The 24,360-nt window shown below is 40.4% G+C and overlaps 1 protein-coding gene across 1 annotated transcript in view; it reads right to left on the bottom strand.

The window, feature by feature from the left end:
* MYO3A (myosin IIIA) overlaps nucleotides 1–24,360 on the bottom strand; it is a 157,301-nt gene that overhangs the window by 118,636 nt on the left and 14,305 nt on the right. The window contains exons 3-5 of the mRNA XM_052651153.1: nucleotides 18,896–19,000; nucleotides 18,199–18,298; nucleotides 2,381–2,457 (exon numbers count right to left, since the gene is read on the bottom strand). Coding sequence (XP_052507113.1) covers nucleotides 2,381–2,457; nucleotides 18,199–18,298; nucleotides 18,896–19,000 — 282 coding nt within the window. The remainder of the gene's footprint in view (nucleotides 1–2,380; nucleotides 2,458–18,198; nucleotides 18,299–18,895; nucleotides 19,001–24,360) is intronic.

The raw sequence follows: 24,360 nt of genomic DNA, 5'->3' as shown, positions 1-24,360 counted from the left end.
TGGCCAAAGCATTGGAGTTTCAGCTTCAACATCAGTCCCTTCAATGAACACCCAGGACTGATTTCCTTTAGGAGGGACTGGCTGGATCTCCTTGCAGTCCAAGGGACTCTCAAGAGTCTTCTCCAACACCACAGTTCAAAAGCATCAATTCTTCGGCGCTCAGCCTTCTTCACAGTCCAACTCTCACATCCATACATGACCACTGGAAAAACCACAGCCTTGACTAGACAGACCTTTGTTGGCAAAGTAATGTCTCTGCTTTTTAATATGGAATATGCTATGTACTCGGAGAAGACAATGGCAACCCACTCCAGTACTCTTGCCTGAAAAATCCCATGGACAGAGGAGCCTGGTGGGCTGTAGTCCATGGGGTCGCTAAGAGTCGGACACGACTGAGCAAATTCACTTTCACTTTTCACTTTCATGCATTGGAGAAGGAAATGGCAACCCACTCCAGTGTTCTTGCCTGGAGAATCCCAGGACGGGACGGCAAAGCCTGGTGGGCTGCCGTCTACGGGGTCGCACAGAGTCGGACACGACTGAAGCGACTTAGCAGCGGCAGGCTATGTACTATGTGTTCAGTCACTCAGTCATGTCCAACTCTTTGCGACCCCATGGACCATGGCCACCAGGCACCTGTGTCCATGGGAATCTCCAGGCAAGAATACTGGAGTGGGTTGCCATGCCCTCCTCCAGGGGATCTTCTGGACCCAGGGACTGAACCCAGGTCTCCTGCCTCTCCTGCATTGTAGGCAGATTCTTTACTACTGAGATACCGGAGAAGCCCGTACAATGGAATATTAGCCATTGAAAAGAACAAAGTTGGGTCATCTGTAGAGATGTGATAAACCTAGGGTCTGTCACACAGAGTGAAGTAAGTCATATATTAATGCATATATGTGGAATCTAGAAAAGTGGTACAGATGAACCTATTTTCAGGGCAAGAATAAAGACGCAGACTTAGAGAAGGTACATGTGGACACAGCGGGGGAAATGTAAGGTGGGATGAACTGGGAGCTTGGGATTGACATGTACACTACTATGTACAAAATAAATAACTAATGAGAACCTATTGTATAGTACAGGGAGCTCAGCTGGGCACTCTGTGATGACCTAGAGGGTTGGGATGGGGAAGCAGGGGTTGGAGGGAGGCTCAAGAGGGAGGTATATGTGTGTGTGTGTGTGTGTGTGTGTGTGTGTGTGTATATATATATATATATATATGTATTAGCTGTATATATATAGCTATATTAGCTGTAAGCTAATTCACTTCATTGTACAGCAGAAGCACAGCATTATAATGCAATTATATTCCAATAGAAAGTGTATTTAATGAAAACGTAAGGTTGTGAGTACAGCTCACCCCTGAGCAACACATGGGTTAAGGGTTCCACTCTCCTGACAGTTGAAAATCCACGTACTGCTATCTCTGCCTCCACAACAGAGAAACTGATATATGACTCACCCAAGGGCAGGAAGCTGAAACAGTTTGGCTAGAACCAGGACTCAAACCCTGGTTCTTTTGAATCCACATATTGTGAGCTCTGATTAAATAGAAACTTTAAAGATCTGTAAAATGAGATTGGGGATTAGTAGATACAAACTACTATGTATAAAAGGAATGAACCACAAGATTCTACTGTACTGCTGCTGCTGCTAAGTCGCTTCAGTCCTGTCCGACTCTGTGTGATCCCACCAGGCTCCCCTGTCCCTGGGATTCTCCAGGCAAGAACACTGGAGTGGGTTGCCATCTCCTTTTCCAATGCATGAAAGTGAAAAGTGAAAGTGAAGCCCCTCAGTCGTGCCTGACTCTTAGCGACCCCATGGACTGCAGCCCACCAGGCCCCTCCATCCATGGGATTTACCAGGCAAGAATACTGGAGTGGGGTGCCATTGCCTTCTCTGACTGTACAGAACAGGGAATTATACTCAATATCTTGTAATAACCTATAATGAAAAAGAATATATATATATGTATAACTGAATCACTTTGCTGTACAGCAGAAACACAACATTGGGTATCACCGATACTTCAATAAAAAAGAAAAACTGTAAAATGAAAATACAGGTACTATATTTATTGACAAAAACTTGCAGGTAAGTGGACCTGCAATTCAAACCTGCACCATTCCACTGTAGTTTCTCTCTACCTCGTCTGACTTATTCATTCAGTCTTTCATGTATTCATATATTCGCTCACAGCCCATTTATCATCTCCCAGGTTACTCCTCACACATGCAAATATCTCACATAAAGACAACACAACTGACATTTTCTTCCAGTAGATTGTAACACACATATGGAGCTACAGCATGCATGAAAACAAAACTCAGAAAGAATCAACATCCCATGTGTCTCCCTCAAAAAAACTCCATCTGACCTCAGGAGCCATCCAAAACGGCGTTCCTACAGATGTGTTCCGACGGTGCCAGGTGCTGATGAGTTGAGCAGACACACCTGGAAGGAAGAGACGAGACTTACTTTCTTGCATTCATTACTCAGGTTAAGGAGATTTCAACTGCAACAAATCTTCTTACAAATATGATTCTCTTACAGCTGTCACTGGACTTGAACCTCAACTTAAGGCACCCGAACTCAGGATGTCTGCATAGCCAAGACATACAATGGTCCTCCTATTTTCCATTTCTCGTATCCAAACCTATTCAAACTTAAAGCCCTATGTCAAGCTTAAATTCCCCCATGCTGACTTCATCTGCTCCAGATTATACTAATCTCTACAGCCTTGACTTTCTAGCTTTTAAACTATTTGTCTGTATTCCATATTTTTGCACATGGTTGTGATCTGACTGGTAGGCTCCCTTTGCTCCTTCCTCTCACTACTAATGCAGAAGGAAATGGCAACCTACTCCATTACTCTTGCCTAGAGAATCCCGTGGACAGAGGAGCCTGGTGGGCTGCCTGTCCATGGGGTCACACAGAGTCAGACATGACTGAAGCGACTTAGCATCAGCTGCAGCCCACTACTAAATTCTAGTGAACTGGATTGTTTCATATGGTGGCATACACATAGAAGATGACTTGTGAATGCAAATAAAATTATTTTCCATCTGTCATCTTGGGACAAATCACACCTTATGGGAAGTTTCAAATAAATTATTGGGGTTGGCCAAAAAGTTCACTCAGGTTTTTTCATAAGCTGTTATAAGAAAACCTGAATGAACTTTTGGCCAGTCCATCACATCTATTAATATTTAAACCAACATCAATAGGATCAGTTATTTTCCTTTAGAGAGACTATATACAGAAAGATTACAATGAGGAGATTTAATGAAATGTTTCAATCTTTTCATCCCATTAATTCTACCTGGTTAGATACAATCATAACTGGCTCTTAAGAAAATCCAGAGTATAGTCTCCCTCCTCACGGCTCATACTTCTGCTCCTCTGGCTGCACGATGCTTCTTCCCTTGACCTCACTCTGGACTTCATGTTTTTCAGTTGCTAAGTCATGTCCGACACTTTGTGACCCCATGGACTGCAGCACGCCAGGCTTCCTGTCCTTCACTATTTCCTGGAGTTTGCTGAAACTCATGTCCATTGAATCAGTGACGCCATCCAACCATCTCAACCTGTCTCTCTCTTCTGCTTCTGTTAGTTCCAAATTGTGAACTTTAACTCCCTGACATCCTTGCTTTGAAAAGTACCTCCTGGGTGTCACATTTGTTTTAGGCTCTGGCTGCTTGCCTTATAAGTCAAGTAGAACAAAGACACTAATTGAGGTTTAAAACTGGATATATCTGATACCTCCAAGATGAGGTATCAAATTTAAAGGTCATGAAAATTCAAAGGTCATATTCAGTCAAAAGCCTTTCACTGGTGGAAATATACTTGAGCTGAGGGCTAAGTGGTATGTTTTGGTTCTACATTAATTCTTTCCCTCAAGGACTTCCTCCACTGATGTAGTACGTGGGATCTTGGCCTAAATGGGATCTGTATCTGAGCCTTCAAATTTTGCCTTTAAACATTTTATTATTTGACAGAAAAAATATCCTCATGAAATTGTTTTTGAAATTCAGAGAAGATGAACTAATCTGAGATTGAAGGTTCTCTTGAATATTTCTAAAAGATGATCTGAAGAAAGGGAATAAACACTTAACACACGTTTCCCCAAAATGCACATCTCTCCCCAAGTATTTCAGCTTCCCAAAACATTAAATGTTAATCTAAACATTTCATCATCTTTTTCTATGAACTAAAGGCATAAATAACTAAGCTTGACTTTTATGACAGTATCCGAGTACAGTCATTTATTTCTGTAAGTAGGAAGAGTAAATAGATTTTAAAGAAATTTCATTTAAAATTGATTATAAATCTATTAAAATTTATTCTAACAGTTTCTAATGATTTATGAAATGTCAAAAATTCTATTTTTCCCTCAGTAAACATTTCTGTTTCAACTTCATAAAGATTCTGTAAGAATTCAAATGTCATTTAAGCAAAATGTAAAAGGGATAGAAAATAAACATGATTCAGTAAAATATCTAAAGTTCTGCTTCTGGCAAGAAAGTGACAGACTAATCATTTGATAGTTATTTCTTCTTTCTGAAGATAAAGAAAAGATGATGTCACTTAAATTGGCATTTTTCAGCAAGCAGTCATGCCCTGGTGTTTGAATTTATACATATGGATGACAGGAAAGGGCCATCCCTCCACATTCCACAGGAAATATATGGAGAAAGATGCTGAGAAGTTCATTAGGATGTATTATGGGACCCAAGACAGACCATTCAGATTTTCTCTTGGAAATGTGAATCTTGAGTGGAGACAGTCAGGCAGGGAGGTGACTAGACCAAGTCACCCAAAGTCGGGGCTCTAAGGATTACCCCCAAGTGATGCTGCTCCAGGTGATGCTGTTCTGGAGGTCCAGGGATGCCACAGCCCTTTGCTAGGAGGCCAGATCGCCCAGTCTCTCCCTTGACTTTGTACGTCACTCAGTGCTATTTTCAGTATCATTGCCTAAGTGGGTCAGAGTTAAGTTTCTGCTGCCTACAATCAGAACTCTAATACAAGAACAAGAATGATTTTACAAATAAAGGAGAAGATTAACAAGGGTAATGGCCAATAATAATGAGTTTACAAAGCCTAAGGTCATTAGGTTTTATATTAATATGAGAGTATATTACTTTTATCTATATTAATATAAATTTAGAATTTTTTAAAGCAAACATCTGGCCTCCAAACTCCTTTCTTGATCACACTATTCCAAACAACAAGGAACTTCTGAGCAAGCATACCTAATACAGACATAGACTACTTTCCATATGTTTCCAGATATATTGATAATACATTATGAAACATACAATGATAATTTTAAAGGATGGTATTAAAATATAACTATTATGAATATTTCATAATTAAGTTAGCTATTTCCTCACTCCAATGGTATATCCGGGATAATGAGTTACGATGCTAGTGGTGCAAGTGAAAGTGAAAATCACTCAGTAGTGTCTGACTCATTGTGACGCCATGGACTGTGTTCAGGCCAGAATACTGTAGTGGGTAGTCTTTGCTTCTCCAGGGGATCGAACCAACCCAGGTCCCCTGCATTGCAGACAGATTCTTTACCAGCTGAGCTACAAGGGAAGCCCAAGAATACTGGAATGGGTAGCCTATCCCTTCTCCAGCAGATCTTCCCAACCCAGGAATTAAACCGGGGTCTCCTGCATTGCAGGCGGATTCTTTACCAACTGAGCTATGAGGGAAGCCCACAATGCTAGTGGAGTGTCATATATTAAGAGTTTTTGGGATCCTGCAGAAAGGATGTTTTACACCTGGTCCCTGTAAACTATACAGAAACAAGAAAAATTTAGCCTGGAATGTGAAGCAGGAAAAACAAAAAAGTCTCAAAATAAGTGAAAAAGGAAAAATGCAAGTAAGTAGAATAAGAAACCCCTGAGTCTGAAAATATTAGATGATTCTCAAGTCAAACACAATACACACACCTATGAAAGCATGACAGAGGACGCATGTTTGTTGAATGTTTCTGCAATAACTGTTAACCCCAAGATCATCTTTCCAACAGAACCAACTTCAGAGATAGAAGGCAGCTTAATGATTAAAACATCTAACATGATCATTTTCAGGTTAGTAAACTTCAGCTGGACAGAAAAGTGAGTTTCCTGAGGACAAACAGCATTTTTACTTAACATAAATTCCCACAAGAAAATTAGCTAATAAGGTATAAAAATGCAAAATTCAGTTTAAAAATGATTGACATAATTACTTTAAAAGGCAACAAGAATCCAAATTATGAGTTTGGGACCTGCAGGAAGTAAATAAGTTTAGGAAAATCAACTTGTACAGAGAGGAGCTAAGGGAATAAGTCACCAAAGTAAACAGTTATATAAGCATGTCAAAGGAGAAGAGGCCGAAGATGGAAAATTCCAGGCAGAAAGTTGGGATACAGAGAAGATATTAAAAGGAACAGAAGCCAACAAGAGATCGGGCTGAATGGAAAACAGATTAGAAGAGAGGGCAATAAGCCATTAAAAGTCAAAGCCACAGGAACATTAAGGAGGTTTGTGTCAACAATTCTTCAGCACTTTGCTTTGATTACATTGCTTGGGAATTATTAAGTCCTTCTAATAAGGTTTCCTGCGCTGTCTGATGGCTGGGCAGCCACCCTGTCCTCTATGGCTGATGTCCTGTTTCCAGGGTGGGGGAAATGTGCAGGATTTATATTTATGGTTAGGACTCAGGTCTGAGAGTGAGAAGAAACATCAGATATGTGGTTTCCAAGGTGGTTCAAAAAGACCAGATGACTTCAGGGAACTTGATTTGCTATAACCACAGGACAAGACCCTTGACATCTCAAGGGAGCAAAGGGAAGAGTTTGGGGTTTTGTTGTTAAGAGCAAAACGCTGCAGGGATGAGAACTGGGACCATAAAATTTACTATACCATCTAATACCCTCATTTTGTTGGTGAGGTTAGGACACTGTGATGATTAATTTTGTGTGTCAATTTGGCGGGCCCTGGTGCCCAGATATTTAGTCAAATGTCCTTATGGATACTTCAAGGAAGGTGGTTTTCAGATGAGAATTAGCATTTATATCAGCGGACTTTGGGTAAGACTGACTATTGTCCTTAATGTGGATGAGCCTCGTGCAGTGAAAGACTGTAATAGTGATCTCCACCAGATGAGGACTTCTGCCAGCTGACAGCCTTTGGACTCAACCTGCATTTTTTCCTGGGGTCTTCAGCCCACCAGCCCCCCATCATATTTTGAAGTCATCGGGCCTCCACAGTCACAGGAGCCATTTTCTTAAAATAAGTTTCTCTATATACACACAGTACACATCCTGTCTGAGCTGTGTCTCTGGAGAACTCTGACAGATGCAGATATCAGTGCTGAGAGTGGTGCCAGAGGCACAGAATCTTAAAGATGAGTTTTCTGAACTGGTCCTGGGGTTTCTGGAATTGACGCTTAAATCTGATTGGATTCAAAGACATTAACGGCTCCATTTCCAAGAGTCAAGAGAGCACCAGCAATCCATGGCATGATATGGCAATAGAGATACACAAAATACCATCATTGAACACGTATAATTAAACACTCACTAGAGGAACAGATCAGTGTGACCGTGTATACGATATCTCTGAACATTTTGGTCAAATGAATAAGTATATTGAGACTGGCTTGTTGCTTTTAATTTTGCTGGACAAAATGAGGAAAGAAAAGGATGAGCTCAGGGATTCAAATTCCTAGTAAGTGCTGCATGAATGACCCAAAAGCTTCCACGTCTGCCCCCAAAAGAGACCCTTCTCTCCTGCAGCCAGATTTGGGACTGATGAAAACCAAACCCAGAATCTCATCCTGCAAGTGGCTGGATTAAGATGCAAACTGAATTCCCCCAACTTCAAAGGGTGTCTACCATTAAAATCAAGGCACTGACTGGGAAGCAATGGGATCCCGAAAACTGGAATGCAGGTGTGTGAGAAGATCCTATTGAAGGTGGGCTCTGAACCCCTAAATTCTGATCAGTCTTCTCTGTCAGTAGAGGTAGCCCATGTGAGGAGATTAACCTTGCCTTTGCCCAAGGAAACTACCTTAATGGTCTCCTCTAATATACATCCACCCCAATCACCTCTCTTTGCTCCTAAACCTATAATCAGACTCTAGTCCCACAAGAACCCTACAGGTGTGGCACAAAGAGCTACTTGATTTTTTAAACTTTACGTAGATAGAAATTCAGAGAATATGTGTGGGAGTGGATATTAAGGATGTGGTATATGGTGGAAGGAAAAACATAAAACTTGAATCAGGCTAAAGTGACTGACATGAGCCCACTAAGCAGACAGCTTACCCCTAACATTGCATCTAACAAGTTTGGCTGGTTGACTCAGACATGGATCAAAAAGTGGCCTCCAGTAAATGAACCTGAAACACCAAAACTGGTTCACTCTAGAGGAACGGATGCAAAGACTTAGGATGACCGCAGTGTTAAGAGGGGGGTCTATCACTTAAGACCTAAGATCCCACATACCATAGGACAGCTAAGCCTGTGTGCTGCAACTAGAGAAGTGCCCATGCACCAAAACAAAGACACAGAGCAGCCAAAATTTAAAAAATTAATTTAAAAATGTAAAAAGAGGGGCAGAGAGGAAAGATCGGGTTTGTCCAGTGAGAGAGGAAGAGGCAGCAAGCTGTCCTGGTTCCTGCCTTCTGTTCTTCTGTCCATTCTAGTCCCTTGCATCCTGTTCTTCTTACCCAGGAGACTGCCTTGTGAATCTTATTCACTTCTGGAGCTAGTTTGCGGTTCCTGTCCTTACAACTGAAAGACCCTCGACCAAGACATATAACTCTATCTGTAACGTAAAACTGCTTAGTTCAACTTGAGAAAATATTCAGTCTGAAACACTGGAGACCACAGCTTCAGCTCGAGCCACAAGGTCTAAAATAAAGAGCCTATTTATTCATGGTTTTTCTTTACAAAATGAAAGAATTTATAAATGTTTTTCCTTTCAAATAAAATAAAGGTCACCTCTCTGAAGTACAAAAATAAATTCGAGCTGAGGAAAATATTAATTTTTTGTATAGGTATGAAAATTCTCAAGCTCTGCCACCTTTTAAAAATAGTTCTTTCCTCTAGTTTCTTTTTTTTCAATATATCATTTCATTATATAAAACACTAGTTCTCCAGTTTTCAAGATGCATAACATTCAACTAACAAATACACACATTTGGTAAATATGTATTTGTACTTATTACATAATCTTCAAACATGTACATAAACATCTTTAGACATCTGTATTGTCTCCAAATTTTCTCCATAGTTTACATTTTTTGACATAATCTCGACCTTACTGAAAAGCTGGCAAGAGAAGTACAAATAATATTCTTTCCTCAACCATATAAGTATGTAAGTATGTAAACCACAGAATGTAAGTAGGCTGCTTGATGCCTTTTCACCTCCAAATACTTTAATGTATGATTGCTACAAACAAGGATGTTCCCCTACATACCGGCAATACAACTAATAAAACCAGGAAATTTAACACTGATCCCTTTCTACCATCTAGCCTATAGATTTCATTCATATTTCATCAATTGCCCCAAGTAACCTTACAACAAAATATGTCCTTCCAACGAAAAGATCTAATCCAGGATCACATGCTGCGTTTAGCTGTCCTGTCTCTTTGCTCTCCTTCAATCTAAAGGAGTTCCTTAGGCTTCCCTTGAACTTCACGACCTTGATACTTTGTAGGATTTCAGGCTAGTTATTTTGTGGAATGTTCTTGAACTTGGACCTGTCAGATACTCCCTCATGATTAATATTTTTGGCAGGACCATCATGGAAGGGAATTCTCATTGTCTCCTATTAGGTGGTATGTGATTTCCACTTGTCGCATGGTTGTATTCACTTTGTATACTTGCTTAAGTCTGTGTCTGCCAGGCTTCTAGCTTCTAAAGTTTTCTCTTTTTCTTTTGTACCTAAGTACCTTATGCAGAGGTATTTAGAAGCTAAATATCCTATTTTTAATAAAAACTTAACTCACTAGTTTAGCATTCACTGAAGTTTTTGGATGGATTAATTATTACAATGTGCTAAGTTGCTTCAGTCGTATCCAACTCTTTGTGACTTCATGGATTGTAGCCTGCCAGGCTCCTCTGTCCCTGGGATTTTCCAGGCAAGAATACTGGAGTGGGTTGCCGTTTCCTTCTCCAATTATTACTATGATGGGTGCCAAAAGATAATTTCAAAAATTTCACTATTCCTTCTACATTCATTAAGTCGGCATTCTTCTGTAAAGAAAAGCTTTTGATTTTTTCCATTCATCTGTTGATGTCTGTAAGTATGCAAGTATTAATTTATGGATTTCTACTTTATTCAGTAGATAACCATTGTCACTTCATTATTATCATTACTGTGAAGTTCAAATTGTCCCAGATTTGGTGAGTGAGAATCACTTCAATGTGGCTTCTATGTCCTTTTGACATTGTCTCCATCATTCTTTGAGCTTTTCTTTACTTCTTGGCACATCAAGTTCCAGGCTCAGCTTGTTCAGCCTTAAAAAAATTAGTCTTTTCCCACAAATCCTTGCTTCCTATTAGTTGAGAATTGTGTTTCAAAACTAAGAGCTAGGTACTTGATGTGCTTGCTCTTGGGGCATCAAGCATGCGTGTCCTTTTAGTGGACATAGCCAGGTAACCAGGACACACACACACATTAAATTTATTTTTATATACCTCTCTGTATATCAAAAACCCTGAGTTCACAGAGACACTTCCAATGCAATCCAGAATCATAGGGTTCAGTTCTCTTTCCATATTCATAATTCTCATCTCCAACAGTAAAAAATCTGACTCCCACTGATCTCAGTATATTTCCTCATAGTATCAAGCCTCCTTTATGTAACCTGTCCCTTGTCTCCATGTAGACCCCCAGCCACACGGATCCCCTTCTTACCCAGTTCAGGCTCTGACAACTTGACTGGGGCCACCACCATCCCCCTAGAGAAACACTCTCTTTGTCCCCTCTGGGACTCAACGTCCCAAGCCAAGGACACCCCTCTCACCCCTTTCAGGCCCAAACCTCATGCTAAGTTGCACCCCGACTCCCATGATTACTCGGCCCCACTGAACAGCTTTTAAGTGATTCCAGAAAAAAGGAAGGAATGGAGGGAACTTCATAGTTTTTAAGTTCAGGTGGACCTGCGTCACGTGATGCTACAGAAACGGGTTATTAATGAATAAGTCACAACTTCTCTTTGACCTACATTACTTATTAGGGATTTGGCCTAAAATTGGGCAGGTGGGTACTAAGAGATTGAAAGCCATAAAATACTCTGTCATAAGAACGATGTCTAAATAAATCACAAGAAGTACATTTTGCACTTTTGTATTGAAATGTTAACTATTCCATTAGAAATGAAGGTCCCCAGAGAGCAATCTGTAGAAATGAGAACTGAGTACTGCCTTGGTCTCCCCTGCCTTTTCTATTCCAAATGAGGACTGCTTTTTCAGACCTTAGTTGACTTGCCTAAAGGGGTTTCTCTCCTGGGAAGTCATGTTATTTATTGATTGATCGTATACCAGTGACTGTTAATGTATTTCATTAATAATGTCTGCAAGCTCACTTGTCTTTTTATTCCCTGAGGCAGCTGGTGAAAGTCTAGCCCACTTAAGAAGAAAACAAAAGGTTTTCTTAAAGGCTGCACTTATAACCAGCACTAGCAAACTGAATCTTACTATTAGTGTAATTAAATAGCTTGATATTTAAAGTTAATACCCAATCGACTCTAGCAAAGGGCTATTAAAAAAAAAAAACAGAAAGAGGCACCAATTTTGGTACACCAGATTTTTTATTATTTAGCAACTATTTAACTACAGTATTTGCTTATCATTTTTCAAGTACCTACTATATGTACAATACTGAGCTAGGGGTGAGGTGGCAGTATTATTTTACAATAATGTTAATAGTGCAGATTTTTAAAATTATAAAGTGTCAATAATTATACTAAGCAGTTCACCTGTATTATCCCATTTACTTTCCACAATGATCAACCATAGGAGATAGACACTGTTTTTCTTATTGTTGTTCCTGGAGATTTTAAGTGACCCTCTCAGGGTCACAGAATTATATGGAAAGTCCTACTTCCCATTCACTCCTTCATTTAAGAGTATTTACTGAGCACTTCCAACATGCCAGTGCCAAACTTGGTTCTGGGGACAGAGTGACAGACCAAATGGCATGCCATCCTGAACCTCGCACTTTACAGGGAGAGCAGCCAAATTAAACACATGATTACAATAGAGCGTGACAACTGGCTGGCTGAAGAAAGGATACAATGCATGTATACAATGGAATGTTACTCAGTCATTAAAAAGAGCGAAATAATGCCATTTGCAGCAACATGGACCTGGAGATAATCATACTAAGTGAAGTAAGTCAGAAAGACAATGACAGATATCCTATGATATTCCTTACAGGTGGAATCTAAAAGAAATTATACAAATGAACTTATTTACAAAACAGAAACACATCCACAGACTTCGAGAACGAATTAATGGTTACCAGAGGCAAGGGTGGGATGGGGAGGGATAGGCTGGGAGTTTGGAATTGACATGTACACACTGCTGTATTTAAAATAGATCACCAACAGGGACCTACTGTACAGCACAGGGAACTCTGCTCAGTATTCTGTAACAACCTAAATGGGGAAAGAATTTGAAAAAAGACAGATTATATATATACATATAACTGAATCACTTAGCTGTATACCTAAAACTAACACAACATTGTTAATTAACTATACTCCAATATAAAATAAAAATTTTAAAAAAAAGGAAAGAATAGAGTGCTGGAGAGGTTCTCAGCCAGGCAGACAGAAGTCACCTGGGTACAGCAATGAGGGGAGGCTTCTATGGAGGGAAAGAATCGTGTTTGTAACTGGTCACAAAATTCAATGACATTATACTTAGATACATAGCAAGAATGTAATTGTGATTTCTTCATTTGGGCTCTCACTATTATGGCCTCTCCTATGCCCCTACCCAGGGGTTTGCCAGGTAGCTCAGTGGTAAAGAATCCACCTGCCAATGCAGAAGATACAGGAAGACACGGGTTCAATCCCTGGGTCAGGATGATCCGCTGGAAGGGGAAACGGCAACCCACTACAGTGTTCTTGCCTGAAAAGTCCCCTGACAGAGGAGCAGGGTGGGCTACAGTCCACGGAGTAGCAAAGAATCAGACATGCCTGAGTGACTGAGAAAGCATGCCTCTATCCACTGGCTGGGAGAAGTAAAGCTTAGACCCAAATCCTAAGTCCTTTGAGAAAGAATTCATTCTCTCTTGGATGAAAGCCCTTGCTCCATCTCTGCCTTCACTCCATCTCTCAGACAGCAACCCTTCTTCCCTCCTGAAGCTGTTACTGTCTGTACAGGATGAGGGATGGCTTATAAGACCTTGTGTGGCTTATAAGACCTTGTGGAGAGGAGAAGAGGGAGGGTCCTGGGGTGTGGTGGGTCTCCAGTCTCTGGGGCCATGTGTCTTTCCCCCTGGCCTCTCATGCCACAGTCTGCATCTGGCGAGCCTGTGGCCTGTTCTCCTGCAGGCAAGCCTTCCTGTAGACCTTCCTGGCACATGAAGACTCAGCTGAGGCAGACAAGGGTCTAAGGCCGGGCTGTGATTCCTAGTCAGACCTAGCCTAGGTGATCTGCTCTGTGCCTCACCGCCCATCCTGAGCAACCCCCTCTAGAAACTCCCCAGCCAGATTCGAGTCATTTTTGGGTTAATGGGAACAGAGGATAAGGGTCTGGAGAACTTTGGCATGCCTGAGTGCTCCCTCTACCTAATCAGTCTCCACCTCCAGGTCAGGACCACACTGTCACTGCCGTCTGGACTGGCACAGACTCTGCAGGGCCTCTGGGGTGTGGAGTGACGGTGGTGGAAAGGGTGAGGTTAAGAGCTCCCTTCTGCCATCTTGTCACCTTCACTTTTCAAAAGCTCATTTCGCTGTCCCACCTCCTTCTGTGCTTCACCTTTTCACAATTACCCAAGAACCAGAAAGAGTTTCCGTCTGCTTTCTGTTCACTCTTAAGGGAAACCCTATGATGGATTCTTGGAATTTCCCCCTCCATATTTTAAAGAGAAGATAAAGCAATTTACACAGACCTTCCTGGGGAGACAAACTGGGTCTTGCTATTCACCCCTATTTTTTATTATTAACCTCAGCCATCTTACTGCATTCCTTCTGAAACAAATCTTAACCTCCCCCCAGAGAAAGACATGCCTCTGGCAGATGGGTGAAGATCACATTCTTGCATAAACAAGAGAAAAGCATATTAACCAATTTTGAAATACTTCCTCCAGCACATATATAAGAGCCCTAACTGAGAAAGAGGGTGGGTACTTTTAAGGGACTGAAAGAAGTTGACCTGGCCCATAGGTCACAGGAAGAGTCCCTCACGAGCACCAAGGGGTAAAACAGGTGTTAATGACTAAGTGCTTACTCCGGGGCAGCCGAGAGGACCGTAATGTCTACAGGAAACCACTGAACAGAACACGGAACAAGAGAGTGGCTGGGTCAGCTGAGCTTTCTGGCTGCAGATGGAGTGTGGACAATGGTCTGGAAGGAAAGGAATGAGGCTGGATGCAGGGGGTTAGTAAGGTGTAGCTGCAGGAGCCCAGGTCAGAGATAACGGCGAGGACCAGGGAGGGGTGATAAAGACATGGTCCGGGGATTTATAAGAGAGAGAGAGAAGCTTGTGGCTCACTGTAGATGGTGAAAATAACGGGTAGCTCAAGAATCAGAGATTTCTGACATTTCTGGCTTGAGCAACAAAACAGATACTAAGACTTTGTCTAAGACAAGAAACTCTTGATATGAAACAGATTTCCAGGGATGGATGAGGTGGTGGAGTTCCATTCTGAACACTTGAAGGACTGGCAGCCATCCAAGTACAGATCTTCAATATCCAATAATGAGCATACCACACACTTTATGAGGTGAGAAATTAAAATAAAAATGTACTCTAAACCCCTTTACTCCCAGCTGTGGCCTTCGCTGAAAATCTGATTTAAACATAAAATGAGGACATTGATTTTCAGTTTGATTTGGCAGTTTGGGGCTTAGCACATCTTATTTCTTCTGCCCTTGAGAAATTTTACTCTGCCTACACCCCCCATCCTCAAGTTTTAATCCATGTGAAAACCTTAAACCATTTTAGGTGGGTTGAATCCATGTCCTTTTATGATGGAGAATACAGATATAAGCATTATTTTATATGCAAATAATAACATTTTGGTATCAGACACTAGGAACACATATCATAGGCTCTTTCCTAATCGGTGCTGACAGCAAAGTCTTTAAATCAATTAGTATAAAACCAAAGTTCTCATTTTGTCAGCTTTCCAACTTATGACTACTTTCTAAAGATATCGTAATGAAGGCCACTTTACTTATTATCCAGGTGTATATTTTTACTCTGAACTACTCTGGAGGCTGTTCCAGAAAATTGCTTTTCTCAGAGTGACTGGTTTATCAAGGTTTTTTGGGGGTGTGTGTGTGTTACTAAAGAAGATGTTTATTTACACTTGTTTTAACAATTTCCGCCAAGCCTAGCTCAGCAGGTAAAGACTGCCTACAGTGCAGGAGACACAAGAGACTCAGATTCTATTCCTAGGTTGGGAACATCCCCTGGAGAAGGGCATGGCTACCTACTCCAGTATTCTTGCCTGGAGAATCCTATGGACAGATGAGCCTGGTGAGCTACAGTCCATAGGGTCGCAAAAAGTTGGACACAACTGAAGTGACTGAGCTCATGTATATTGTAGCCATATTTTAGAGCAAGGAAATTATAAGAGCTCAAGTTAAATACTAAGTTCTCCGTTTGGGTCCTTTAAGAGTGGAGCCAAAATTATTCTGAGGAGAGTCATGGCTCTGTCCATGGTGCAGTGAAGAGTGTTTTTTACTGTTGTTTTTTATAATTTCAGGCACAAGTTCTTATTAGTAGCCTAACTCAGCCAGATTGTTCAAACGCACAGCTCTAAACTCAACTAGTAACACACACTAGCTGCATTCACTGTCAAGCTGCTCCTTGGTTTTCAAATGCTCAGCTGAGGGGAAAAAAGCACACGTCTGGAAGAAACACAAGCTGGAATCAAGATTGCTGGGAGAAATATCAATAACCTCAGATATGCAGATGACATCACCCTTATGGCAGAAAGTGAAGAGGAACTAAAAAGTCTCTTGATGAAAGTGAAAGCGGAGAGTGAAAAAGTTGGCTTAAAGCTCAACATTCAGAAAACGAAGATCATGGCATCCAGTCCTATCACTCCATGGGAAATAGATGGAGAAACAGTGGAAACAGTGTCACACTTTATTTTGGGGGGCTCCAAAATCACTGTAGATGGTGACTGCAGCCATGAAATTAAAAGATGCTTACTCCTTGGAAGAAAAGTTATGAGCAACCTAGGTGGCATATTCAAAAGCAGAGACATTACTCTGCCAACTAAGGTCCGTCTAGTCAAGGCTATGGTTTTTCCTGTGGTCATGTATGGATGTGAGAGTTGGACTGTGAAGAAGGCTGAGTGCCGAAAAATTGATGCTTTTGAACTGTGGTGTTGGAGAAGACTCTTGAGAGTCCCTTGGACTGCAAGGAGATCCAACCAGTCCATTCTGAAGGAGATCAACCCTGGGATTTCTTGGGCAGGAATGATGCTGAAGCTGAAACTCCAGTACTTTGGCCACCTCATACGAACAGTTGACTCATTGGAAAAGACTCTGATGCTGAACAGTTGACTCATTGGAAAAGACTCTGATGCTGGGAGGGATTGGGGGCAGGAGGAGAAGGGGACGACTGAGGATGGGACGGCTGGATGGCATCACTGACTCAATGGACGCGAGTCTGAGTGAACTCCGGGAGATGGTGATGGACAGGGAGGCCTGGCGTGCTGCGATTCATGGGGTCGCAAAGAGTTGGACACGACTGAGCGACTGAACTGAACTGAACTGAACTGTGGTCATTTGAAAGATATGCTATTCAGCTCTTCCTGTCTAGATGCTCTGAAGTTCATTCCTAGGTGAAGCCAGATCACTAGAGACCCACATACTTGGATATTAAAATGATTCATTTCTAAAGTGACTTGATTACTTTCCCTAAGCTTCATTTCCCAGTATTCAAAGTGAAGAAAGATTCACTCATTCACTCAATGATTACTCACTGAACTACTCTTCCCAAAGTATTAAGTCTACAAAATAGAAGACATAGTCCCACTTCTTAATGACCCTGACTATCTACTAATATGTGCTTAAGTATCTTTACCTACATATAAAGACCAAAAAGACCATTATCATCCTATGTGATAAGCAAAGAAATACAGAAATATACAGAGGAGAGATACCTTCCCCAGCTTGAGTGCAGGAAGGGGAGGATGACAACGATACCAACACGTCCCAGAATAATGTCGCCCACTCTCTCTGGTGTCGAGTGTTACTGGGGATCCAGTGAGAAGAGGGGGAAGGAGCTCTGTCATGACTGGAAGAGGAGGAGCAGAGGTGTCAGCTATGGTGCCCCTGGCTCCAACACAGACACTTTCAACTGGCTCAGTCAGTGTGGAAATGTATTATCTCATGTGACAAAAGGTCCAGAGAAAGGGGAGGTTCAGAGCTGATTTAGCGGCTGGGCTGTGTCACCAAGGACCCTTCTTCTTCTCATCTCTCAGGGCTTGGGATGGAACATCTCAGGATAGAACCAGGTGGTTGCAGGCATCGCAGTAAAACACAGAAGGCCCCAAGGAAGAAAGAGACCATCTTGACTTGAGCTTCTTTCTTAGAAGGGAAGATACCCCAGAGACATTTGAAGATTTCCTCTCCTGTCTCAAAACCCTGGCTTTGGGCACCTGCCAATCAGTAAAGCAATCAACAGTAAGGGCCGTGTGCTACCACCTCGACTCAGTGTCATCATTTGTAGCCCGTCTGTTTTAGAGGATTGACCACATACTGCTCCAGGGGCATTACAGACACACGCTGGCTGACTTGAAAGAACTCATCCTTTCTTCTAAGAATCTCTCATTTGCCAAAGTTTTAAAAATCTCTGCAACTTTCTTACCTCAATTAGATAGGTTTTTTTTTCTCTCTACTGTCAATGCCTAGAAAGTAAGGCTGATGGAAACTGATCAAATCATACTACTCATTTTGCAGCTCTAATTCATGCACTTCAAACAAAATTTACCAAAATCTACGAGTTTAACTCCGCCTTCGGTGGTTAACAGGATGTTATTCCCTTTTATATCACGGTGGATAGTTTTGTTGTTATGCAGATGCTGAAGTCCCTGGAAGAGGAAAATAAATATGGTGACTTTTGAAGGAAATACCAAATAAAAACACATTTTATTTCAGAAGGATACATTTATACAAAATCAATAGTGAACACATGTTAAAATTAACACTCAAACCTTCGTAAATATTTCACATTGAGTTAGTTGAATCAAAGTACATCATGTCCACTTTGGACTGAAAAAAATTTTGAAAAACCAGGGCAAACTCCTCGCCTTTAGGAAATATTTTATTTAGAATGTGCTAATCTCAATAGAAGAAAAGTTCTAAATACTTATTCTAAATAATGGCTGTTAAAAATAAATAAATAATGGCAAATAAAAACCTATTTGTAAAAATATACAGTATCTACCTTCATCATCATTGATTTCAGAAATATACCTAGGAGATCAAAACTCAGGATTCTGTAGACACAGGAGGGTAGATTTTTAGTGGAAAAGAGGAATTAGTTATGCTAAATATTTCAGATTTTGCATCTTACTCTTGCATCAATAAATACTAATGAAGTGTTTTTTTCTAAAAATAGGATACACATTTTTTATTTAACTAGAACTGCTTCATAATTAATGCACAAATAATTTAAACTGCCTTACCAACAGTGCTTCACGTAAAATATAGGCAATTATGGGCTCACTCATTCTTTTGCCCTCCTTCAGAAATCCTTTCACAAGATCTGTCACTGATCCTCCATTGCACAGCTACAAAAGAATATTTCAAAAATAGAATATTTTTAGATATTAAAATGGATGTGACATTTTAAGTACTTGCTATAAAAGGTTTTCTCAAAACATTTAAAAAATCTGTTCCAATTTCTTGTTTCAAATGATTATTCCCATCATTGTTATGATTTTATAAATGAACATATAAACTTGTATACAATCAATTATTGGAACACAGTTTCCATACGAATTAATTTTAGAAGAGAATCTGGAGAAGCACTGGGCTTGATTTTTAAATTCAAGGATAAGAATTATGATTCTACAAATTAGTTTCAAATTTTAGGACCTAGAGCTCTTAAAAGGACTTCCCTGATAGCTCAGTTGGTAAAGAATCCGCCTGCAATGCAGGAGAGAGCTCTTAAAACTACTCTGGATTCCTGACGCTATTGCTGTTCAGTCGCTTAGTCGTGTCTGACTCTTTGCAACCCCATGGACTGCAGCACACCAGCTTCCCTGTCCTTCACCATCTCCCAGAGTTTGCTCAGTCTCATGTCCATTGAGTCAATGATGCTATTCAGCCATCTCATCCTCTGTTGCCCCCTTCTCCTGTCCTCAATCTTTCCCAGCATCAGGGTCTTTTCCAACGAGTCAGCTCTTCACAGTATGAAAAGGCAAAAAGACTGATTCCTGATAGTTTAATTAACAGTACAGTATTACCTCAGTCCATGGCTATATACTGCCTCATTTGTGCATTAATTTGAAAACATACTTCCTCTCTGGCAAAATCTCAGAGTGCACTGAAATAAGGATTACAAATAGTATTTAGAAAACTATTTTAAACATCACATTTCCTAACTTTCTCCCTTTGCATCTCCCAAGAGCAGAGGAATCTAAAAAGAAAAACAAGAGGGAAGAACATGATAGGGGAATTTTTCACATCCAGCTTTCTTCCAAGATAGATAACATGAAGTCCCACGGCAAACATTACAAGGAGCTATGTGTGGCTCAGATGTTAAAGAATCTGCTTGCCAATGCAGGAGACACAGGTTTGATTCCAGGGCAAGGAAGATTCCATGAAGAAGGAAATGGCAATCTACTCTATTATTCTTGACTGGAGAATTCCCTGGACAGAGAAGCCTGGCGGGCTACAGTCCATGGAGTCACAAAGAGTCAGACACGACTGAGCAAGTGAGCATGATAAGCACGAGCCTATTTGCAGAGAAGAGAAACAGTGACATCAACAGTGGAACATGAGTGGGGACATAACCAGCTAAAAGGCCCCAGCAAAGCTCTGACCCCAGGAACACTTGGTCCCCAACCTGGGATCCTTCAGTCTTTGCTGTCAGCTCTGTCTCTCCCTGCAGGGCTCCTTGCTCTTACCCTGACCTCTGGGGTCTCCTCTGTCACCTCAGTGCCTGAGAACTAAGAGTTGTCATTTCCTCGACTCTACTGACCTAAACGCAGTAGAGAAAGGAGAAAGAAAGTGCGTTCGTAACATCCTTGTCTGAAATACTGAACATATTTTCTCTCAAACTTTCTTCTAACATGGTAATTAGATTTTATTGGATGCCTGAGCACTTCTGATACATTATGAATTATATAATAACAGTTGTATTGCTCACAGACTTTATGCTAGCACGTTCCTAACCCATTTACATGCATTATCCATATGTCTCACCACTCTGTAAAGTAGGTATTACTATCATCTCCATACTAAAGATTGGGAATGTGAGGCACAAAATGGTAAGGTAACTCGGGAATGATCACATTGTAGTGACAGAGCTAAGTCAGGAACTTGGACAGCCTGACTTTAGAGTCCAGCCTTACATTTAATCATGATACATCATGATCCCCCAACAGGTTGTCTGGGCTGACAGGTCGATCTAGACATCATGTGTGATATCAAAGTTGTTTTTTTAAAGATTCTTTTGATGCAGACCATTGTTAAAGTCTTTATTGAATTTGTTACAATGCTGCTTCTGCTTTACATTTTGCTTTTTTAGCCACAAGACATGCGGGGTCATAGCTCCTCCACTAGGAAGCGAATCTACAACCCCTGCATTGGACAGTGAAGTCTTAACCATTGGACCTTCAGGGAAGCCCTCTTTTATAATACTGTTTCTATAAGTGTATTTAAAATCTAAACACGAACTCACAAATGAGCATTTAGATGCAACTCCATTTATAACTGGTGTCTTTTTACATTAAACAAAGCTTTCATATTCTATAGGAGCAGGGGCAGACCTGGCATTCCAAAAGGGACATTTTCTTCTGTAGGAAAGGGAACACCTTTTAATGGGATAAGCAGAAGAGTATTCTGGCAGCAGAATACAGGGTCATGCTGCCTCCAGTGTGGCCCAGCATGATGAGGTCACAAAATTATTCAAAACTGACGGAAAAAATAAATTAAAAAAAAAAAAAAACTGACGGAAATGAAATTCAGAGCCCTTAAACTGAACAGCACTTATTTAAAGAAACTAAGTTTTAGGGCCATTTATTAAAGTTTCAAAACTCATTGCAGAGCATGTGTGAGGGCTGGGGACATATGAGAAAACTCTATACCTACCTCTCAATACTTCTGTGATGCTAATAAAACTACTCTAAAAAATAAAGTCTTTAAAATATCTGTAAAATGTACAGTGCAAAGGATTAACCCTAATGTAAACAATGGACTTTAGTTAATAATGCATGCATATTAATCACTTCAGTTGTGTCCGACTCTTTGTGACTCCATGGGCTGTAGCCTGCCAGGCTCCTCTGTCCATGGAATCTCCAGGCAAGAACACTGGGGTGGGTTGCCATGTTCTTTTCCAGGGCACCTTCCCAACCCAGGGATTGAACCCAAGTCTCCTGCATTTCAGGCAGATTCTTTATTTTCGGAGCCACCAGGGAAGCCCTGAGTTAACAATAATGTGTCATTACTGTCTTACCAACCATAACAAATGTGCCATGCCAATGCAAGATGTTAATAACAAAGAAAACTTGGGCGGGAGGATATGGGAACTCTCTGAACTTACCACTCAATTTTTCCACAAACCTGAACCTGTTCAAAAAATAAAATCTATTAAGTTTTTTAAATCTAGCTGCCAACATCAAGTTTATTCAAAAAAGTCCTCAACTAATAACGAAAGGGCGTGCAAAATTAATCCAAGTTATGACAGATGCCCCATAGTGTTAGCTTCAGTTCAGTTCAGTTCAGTCGCTCAGTCGTGTCTGACTCTTTGCAACCCCATGAATGGCAGCACGCCAGAACTCCCTGTCCATCACCAACTCCCGGAGTTCACTCAAACTCACGTCCATTGAGTAGGTAATGCCATCCCATCCATCTCATCCTCTGTTGTCCCCTTCTCCGCCTGCCCCCAATCCCTCCCAGCATCAGAGTCTTTTCCAGTGAGTCAACTCTTCACATGACGTGGCCAAAGCACTGGAGTTTCAGCTTTAGCATCAGTCCCTCCAATGAACACCCAGGACTCATCTCCTTTAGGAGGGACTGGTTGGATCTCCTTGCAGTCCAAGGGACTCTCAAGAGTCTTCTCCAACACCACAGTTCAAAAGCATCAATTCTTCGGCGCTCAGCTTTCTTCACCATCCAATTTTCACATGCATACATGACCACTGGAAAAACCATAGCCTTCACTAGACAGACATTTGTTGGCAAAGTAATGTCTCTGCTTTTGAATATGCTCTCTAGGTTGGTCATAACTTTCCTTTCAAGGATTAAGCGTCTTTTAATTTCATGGCTGCAATCACCATCTGCAGTGGTTTTGGAGCCCCCAAAAATAAAGCTTAGAAACCATTAATAATTATTCTACTATCTGGCTGCTACTTAAGCAGGAACTGTGGTTTAATTTTTTAGAGTGGAAAAGGATCTTTTGAATTAAACTTCAAGAAGAGTCAAGTTAAGGGTTCTTCTTTCCTACTGTTGTGTTATGCCATCCTTCTGCTTCTCCCCATGAAAAATAACCACTATCCTAAATTTTGTGTTTATCATTCCTGTCTTTAAAACTTCTTTCTTCATTATAAATACATTTCTTCTAAAATATGTGGTTCAGTTTTGCTTTGCTTTGTGCTTTATACAAATAGTATCCTACCTGGATTTGCTTTTTCCTTTAACCAATAATATACTTCTAAAGTTCATTCATGTTGATTGATGAAGCTGTCACTAATATTTACTGTTATATAAAATGCCATTTTATAAATATAAAAAAATATGTTAAAATGAAAAGAGAAAAGGAGAGGACAAATACAACAAACATGGAATTTATTAAACAGACCACAGGGACCAAACGTCAATAAGCCACAAGTTAATTTGGGGCTGATTGTTTTCTAAAGATGCTCAAGACAATACCATGAATTTTCTAAATCCTCATTCAAAATTTCAAATATCATCTTTAATGAAATCTACTTTTGTTCGACTAGCATAAAATGCCTTTCATGTATAAGACAAATTTTTTAAAAATTAACTGAAGTATGTTTGTTTTTAAATGAATGTGAAGGATTAAAATATATTAAAGGAAATGAAAATGTTCTTAAATTAAGCAATAGATCATAAAAATTGAAAATGACCATATGTTTCCACTTAAAAAGAACTGCATCCGGGGAAATGAATTGTGTCATATTAACCCTATGCAATTCTTAAATCACCAAGACAGACTAAAAAGAGATTTGTAGCAGGGGACCAAAAAACCCATAAGTGTCACTTTGTGACAGTGCTATTATAGGGCCTTCATGTTCTCTCATCAAACAAAATTGAAGTATAATTTTCTCAAACCAGAGCTACACTAATGAAAGAACAGAGCAGCCCTAAAAGTGAATTCTGTACTCAGGCTGTAGTCAAACATTAAAGAAAAAAAAAACTAAATCTCTAAACAGATCGTTACAACTCACTTCCAAAGACAGCTTTTATAAGCTTTCAAAATGCATTCTGTCTTTACTATGTAAGGATAGGATGTGAGATTTTTACTCAAATTTCTGGAAAAGGACTACTGATTTCTGCACTTGGCATTTCTGACTTTTGCTCTTTTTCATTGTTTTTTTGTTTATACTGAATGCTCTAAGACCCTCACTTAGTGTGACAATATCCCATGTGAGACCACAAAAGCCAAAACTCATTTTCTGACACTCATCTAGGTTTTACTTTGCTCATTTTATAAAAGTGTTTGATTCTTTTTATAGAAACCAATTTTTAGCAAATGCCTACAAGCGACACTTTTAGATCATAAGGTAACTATAGATGTAATAAGACATTAGCTATATTGCCTGCAGAGTGACTGCACCATTTCACACTGCCTAAATAATCTAAAAATGTTCAGTTTGCTTCACAACCTCACCAACACTGGGAATTATCAGTCTTTTAAACTTTAGTCATTTTAGTGAGTATGTACTAGTAGTTTCATTGT

Source organism: Budorcas taxicolor, chromosome 13, assembly GCF_023091745.1.
Source record: "Budorcas taxicolor isolate Tak-1 chromosome 13, Takin1.1, whole genome shotgun sequence".
Lineage (NCBI taxonomy): Eukaryota > Metazoa > Chordata > Mammalia > Artiodactyla > Bovidae > Budorcas > Budorcas taxicolor.
This window is presented reverse-complemented; position numbering and strand designations above follow the sequence as displayed.